The following is a 6,835-nucleotide window of genomic DNA, read 5'->3' as shown; positions in this document are numbered from 1 at the left end:
AAACCTCCTTCCTCCTCCCCCATTATATCTCTATAATAAAGCTTCATACAGAGAAGAAGAAGAATAAAACCATCAGAGCGATCAGTGGTTTATCATTTCTCTTCTTATGTAAATTTCCTTTTCCTTTCGATAACGGTGAAAGACTTGTCTCATGAAAGTCACGTCTGGTGAGACATTTCCACCTTCATGTCCACAGTAGGAAATGTGATAATACATGGGAGACCATTGCAATGTCCCCCAGAGGAGCTGGCTAATAGTTGAGGCGCGGGAGCCTGAGTGAGGAAGGCTCTATAATTTCCATATGTCTAATAGGTTGCACACTCCACAAGGAGAGATAGTAACCCCCAAAACCCCTTAGCCCCTTCATGTTCCTTGACAAAACAGGGGGAGGAGAAAGAACAGAAACATAAGAAGCACAAGAGGTACGGCTCAGACCCTCAATTGTAAGATAATACCAAATCTGGCAGCACTCCAATATGTAAAATGTCTTCACCCAAATGTCCAGTGTAACATTTCAGCCGCCATCCTGGGCCTTTCTCACACAATTCGGGAGGGAACACACACAGGTATATACAGGGCAGACATAGTAATTAGTGATCATCTCATTCCTCTGATTAATTATGTATAAAGTATGATATGAAGACCACAGTAATATCTGTATCTGTAGCATATAAACCTACACCTCAGAGTGACCAGTCTCACTCTCCCTGATTAACCCCATTAATATACCATAAATTCACAGACACATTGCCTATTCCCTTCCTGTACGCCTTTTCATACTATCCCTTGCACAGTAAATAAGTGACATATGTCTGCAGACATGTTTATCAGACAGAGCCACAGCACATCATCCTTCCAGATCTCAAGTACAATGGAGAATGGTGTTCTGCTGCATCCCTGATTGGCTGATCCTGTCTGTCTGTCAGCCTCTGAGCCAATCAAGGCAAGCCCTCCCACTTCCTCCCAGTCAGGTGACCATCCTTCTTCTTACATGGACAGTAAAATGGTGCCATTTTACCTGATTCATCCTGAGCGAATCAGAAAAGCTTGGATTTGTTTGATAGACATATTGTTGTGAAATTTATCAAAAATCCAGTTGATTACAAATCAATTCACTCAACCTTAACCCTTTCACCAATTTTTGCAAATCTGACATGTGTCACTTTATGTGGTAATTACTTTGGAACGCTTTTACTTACACATGCTGCATGTGATTACCTTACTGTGACTTTCTACATAGATGGTACTTATGAAATTGTCTCTCCTTTTCTTTCTCTTGACATGTACACCTGACCCTCATCTTTTTATCTATTTATGATTTACATTTTTATTCAATCATTATATGAATTTACAAGTGATTCTTATTTGCACAATTTCTTATAGATTCCTTGAAAAAGGCCAACCATATGGCCGAAACGTTGGGACAAACTATACGACTTTTAATAATATGCTCCAATCCGGATGTACTATATACTATATATATATATGATATCATGTAAAACGTCTATCAATTAAAAAGCATTAATTGACTCTGGTGTGCCACGGATTTTTCTACTTTGACACGAGACGATTCATCGTCCTTCGTGGGCACCCAATACCGTATAGGGTGTGCAGATCTCATCATCCTCCTACTAGATCTCACAGGCTGACATGGAAGGCAGCCACGATGCCTGAAGAAGGCATCAGGCTGAAGTCCAAGCCATCTGGTCCCCGTCACAGCAGTGCGGGGACCCAATGGGTGCTCCCTCCCTCTCCACACATTGGACGTGCTGCGGTCAGCGCTGACCGCAGCACATCTAGGGTTAATGTGCCGGAATTGGTGTTTTCACCCATGCGGCCACATACAGCAGGGGTCCAGCTATCAGTCACTGCCGGTCCCCTGCAGCTGATCGGGCGGGCGCAGGTATTTAAGCCACAGTAGCCATAGCCATACATTTATGGCGCTGGTACTGAATGGGTTAATTCCCAGCTTTCCTATTGACTAACCAGTGCTCACCAACAGGGGCAGCATATCATATCTAGATTATTCACTCTTTATTTTTACTCACTTACAGTATATAGCACTGACATATTACACAGCACTTTACAGACCTTATCATCACTTTCTGTCCTTAGTGGGGCTCATAATCTACAAGTTCCCTATTAGTATGGCTTCATAGTGTGGAAGGAAACTGGGGTTGGTACGTCCTGGGCGGGTTTGGCTAGCACCAGCCGCCGGGTTTGGAGTGGACATTTCCAGGGTTTAGCTGGCCCCCTCCCAAAAGAACCCCCCTGAAGATGTCTGGTGGCCTCATAGCGCTCCACCAGGTCGACCATCTCCAAGGCATTGGCCGATCCAGTGCTGGAGAGGGCATGGCAAAGCCCTTCAAAACACATCCGCCAACAGCCGATCAAACATAGCAGTGGGAGTCAATATGTCAGGCTGCAGCTATTTTTGCAATCGGTGCAGCAGATCATAATATTGTGGTCTGGCAGGTTCAGCCAAGGGTAAATTCCCACTGATGCACCCTCTGGGCCCGGACCAACAAATTCACCCCGAGTCTCGCCAGGATCTCACCTTTTACTGTCGGGTAGTCAGTCGCTTGATCATCGGGGAGATCAAGCAATACTTGAAGGGGACCAGATGCCAGGAACGGAGCAACGACCTCACGGCCACTTTTTCGAAGACCGCCAGATAGGTCTTGACGTCATCCCAGGGGGTCATCTTTGGAATCGCCGCGTGGACAGCTTTACGGGCATCGTGGACATTCTGGGACGCTCCTGCCGCCTGCAACGCCATTACATGTTGCAATAGCAGCTGGTTAGTTTCTTGTTGCTGCTTGTTAGCCTCCCGATGCTGCAAGTTAGCCTCCAAGAGGGCCTTCACGACCGCCTCCATTTTGTCAGGGGGCACGGGTCGTAACCTTGCCGGCCTAATGTAGGATATGCACTTGTGCTGGGGAAAAACAAAAAAAATTCGTCCTTCAGGCCTGCCTCACTGCATTTACCCGCATCCTCCACCAATTGTGGGGATGTGCTCTGGTAGACAGGCTTGCGGACGCAGTACAGAGGCAATGACAACATATTCAACTTAAACAGTGCAGTGTTTTATTCACACATAAGTAAAGTGACAACAAAAAAGGCAGTTTCAAGGAAAAACAGTCACCTTGAGTCTGGTGTTTGTTCACACCAGGCTGCAGCACATGAGTCCTTGGGTAAAGCAGAAGTCCATGTGCTTTTTCCCCAAACAATATAGCAGGCCTTAGTCCTGGCTGAACTCTCAGGCTCCAACACCCAGACTGACAAAGCTACAGATGGAGGATAATCCGCCCAGCTGAGACTGCGGGCTGGGTTTTTATTGCAAACCAAAACCCGGCCTGGAACGTGGGGAACAGCCACCCACCCTGCACTTTGGATGCTCCCAGTAAGAGCCGGCCCGGATCGACTTTACAGCCACACTAAATAATCAATAGTGTCAGTCAGCACTAACTGCCACTGCCACTTAAAATTACCGGCTGTTACCTCACCGAGGCCAGGAATCTCGGTGACACATATCTTCCGTCAATGACTGCACTTGCGCTTTACTACACACTACATTATCAAACAATTGCAGATACCCCTTTCCACTGGAGTACTGCACTTTCTCTGTATCCCCATGCATTATGTCCCCTTATGTAATGATACATGTTCTGTGCCCCCTTATATAATAAGACATGCTCTGGGCCCCCATGGTCTGTACCCCCATGCGCTATGTTCCCATATTTTATGCCCCTATGCTCTGTGCTACCATGTTCTCTGATCTCATGTCCTGTGCCCACATGATATGTGCCCATATTCTCTGAGCCCCAATGCTGGTGCCCCCATGCTTTGAACCACATTGTTCTCTGCCTCCAGGCTATATAACCCCTTGTTCTGTGTCTCCATGCTCTGTGCCCCCATTCTTTTTAATCCCAAACTTCAGGGTGTGCTCCCAGGAGAAAAAGGGTTGTGTCCCTCCATGCACTGCACAGCCTGAGAGAGCACAAGAGTGAGGAATACCACCAAAATCCACTACTACACCTATCAGGGCCACAATTACCACCCCTATCCTCCTCCCAGCACTCTTCCATCCAGGTTGCTGCTTATACTCAGAATGTTATCGTGTCTTTTATCCTGAATAATGCTGAGATTTCATTTTAATCTTTTCTTCTGTCTAAACTGCAGTGTATTTTATTATTCCAGTGAAGAGTAATAATAATAAGTAGTATCGGTGATGTCAGGGCTCGGCCTATACACAGCACCCCCTCTGCTTATAAGGAGCAGTAGTCAGAGCCGACCAGGGAAAGGGTTAAAAACAAAAACATTTCTTTATGTGGATTTCCTCATGGCTGAGCCCCAGTATATAGATCATTGTCTGCATAGATTTGCATATTCCTGTGTGACATCATGTCTCAGACTATTCCCTGGAGATTTCATGAGATATAAAGAAGACATGAAGCCAATGATCGGTGTCTGTGAGCGTCCAGAACTGTGAAGATGGTTTCCCTGAGGTCTCTGCTCTGTGTGATGTATCTTTACATACAAGGTAATGTCCAGTGAGGTTTATACTATGTGGGTAGAGGAGAAGACATGGGACATCACTGTATACATGTAGTAAGAGGAGAAGGAGCTCATTTCTGTCAATGATAGTCACCATTATCTCTTCTCTTTCTTCTCCTAGTTTCCTGTGGAGAGATTGTAATGACTCAGACTCCAGATTATACCTCTGTGTCCTCAGGAGACAAAGTCACCATCTCATGTACGGCCAGTGAAAGCGTCTATTACAGTGCAAATTCCAAAGATTATTTACACTGGTACCAGCAGAAATCCGGGCAGCCTCCAAAGCTTCTCATGTATTTTGCCAGCACTCGACAATCAGGAGTCTCAGACCGGTTCTCTGGATCTGGATCTGGAACAGATTTCACTCTGACAATCAGTGGAGTGACAGAAGACGATGAAGCAGATTATTTCTGTCAGCAGGGTTTGCGCTTACCTCTCACACAGTGATACAGAGCCGTACAAAAACCTCCTTCCTCCTCCCCCATTATATCTCTATAATAAAGCTTCATACACAGAAGAAGAAGAATAAAACCATCAGAGCGATCAGTGGTTTATCATTTCTCTTCTTATGTAAATTTCTTTTTTTTCTTTCGATAACGGTGAAAGACTTGTCTCATGAAAGTCACGTCTGGTGAGACATTTCCACCTTCGTGTCCACAGGAGGAAATGTGATAATACATGGGAGGCCATTGTAATGTCCCCCAGAGGAGCTGGCTAATAGTTGGGGCGCGGGAGCCTGAGTGGGGAAGGCTCTATAATTTCCATATGTCTAATAGGTTGCACACTCCACAAGGAGAGATAGTAACCCCCAAAACCCCTTAGCCCCTTCATGTTCCTTGACAAAACAGGGGGAGGAGAAAGAACAGAAACATAAAAAGGCTCAGACCCTCAATTGTAAGATAATACCAAATCTGGCAGCACTCCAATATGTAAAATGTCTTCACCCAAATGTCCAGTGTAACATTCCAGCCGCCATCCTGGGCCTTTCTCACACAATTCGGGAGGGAACACACACAGGTATATACAGGGCAGACATAGTAATTAGTGATCATCTCATTCCTCTGATTAATTATGTATAAAGTATGATATGAAGACCACAGTCACATCTGTATCTGTAGCATATAAATCTACACCTCAAAGTGACCAGTCTCACTCTCCCTGATTAACCCCTTAAGGACTCAGCCCTATTTCACCTTAAGGACTTGGCCATTTTTTGCAAATCTGACCAGTGTCACTTTAAGTGCTCATAACTTTAAAACACTTTTCTTTTTTTTTTTTTTCTTTTTTTTTTGTGTCGATATAAATTTTATTTTAACGTTTATTTTAATGGATCTTTTTTTTATAGTCTTTTTATTTTCAAAATTACAAAGCCTTTTTGCATCATACCATCTAGTATTGAATTTCACTCTTATTTTTAACCCCCCCATCCCCCCTTTTTTTTTTTTTTCCCTTCCGCGGAGCCACTGTCGTTACCTTTTCATTACATCAGATATTTTCATTCCCACTTGCCCCAAATCCGCACCCAGGCTACCTTTTTCCCTGCAGTTTGGGCGAGGATATATTCATATTGCTTAACCCTGTTCATACGTTCCTTCCACTCCTGAAGACTGGGATATTTCCTAGAGCCCCAATACTTAACTATTATTATTTTGGCCAGGGCAATGCCCCGAAGCCAAAGTATCTGATCAATTTTGTTTTTATCTGTTTCTGGGAGGGTGCCCAGAATAGCGTATTCAATACATGTTGCATATTTCATAGGCGAGCTATACCGTAGTTTTCAAAATATTTTGTCCCTGGGCATTCCCACAGCAGGTGTTTATAATCTCCTCTACCTTTACTGCATTTATAACAATTCTGTTCTCTATCCTTGTATATGGTATGTAGTAATACCGGAGTGTAATAAAGACGGTGTATGATTTTCAAAAGGATCCATGCATGGGCGGGAGAGACGTCGATCTTATAATATTTCTGTAAACGATATTCCACAAAATGGGTTCCCCTTTTTGCAAATCCTTTTCCCATTAGCCTCACCTCTAAATGTAATTTTTTTTGGTGTATTCAAGTTTAAACTTTGCATAAATGTGTGATATCGATGTGTTACCAGTCATATCCTGACAGATATCCAAAAACGTGTTCCGTGCAATATTCAAATAATTCTTATTCTCCGTGTAGTGTATAGCGTGTCGTAATTGTTCATATCGAAATTTATCCATAAATCCTAATGTAATATCTGGTAGGATTTCATTAAGGGGGCTTAATCTGTCCCTTCTGAAAAACC

The 6,835-nt window shown here is 44.0% G+C and overlaps 1 gene segment (V, D, J or C); it reads left to right on the top strand.

The window, feature by feature from the left end:
- Positions 1-4,452: 4,452 nt before the first annotated feature.
- Positions 4,453-5,018, top strand: LOC122941044. The segment is given in 2 exon segments: positions 4,453-4,543; positions 4,679-5,018. Coding segments are annotated over 2 exon segments (375 nt in total).
- Positions 5,019-6,835: the final 1,817 nt, after the last annotated feature.

This window comes from Bufo gargarizans, chromosome 1 (assembly GCF_014858855.1).
Source record: "Bufo gargarizans isolate SCDJY-AF-19 chromosome 1, ASM1485885v1, whole genome shotgun sequence".
Classification (NCBI taxonomy): domain Eukaryota; kingdom Metazoa; phylum Chordata; class Amphibia; order Anura; family Bufonidae; genus Bufo; species Bufo gargarizans.
This window is presented reverse-complemented; position numbering and strand designations above follow the sequence as displayed.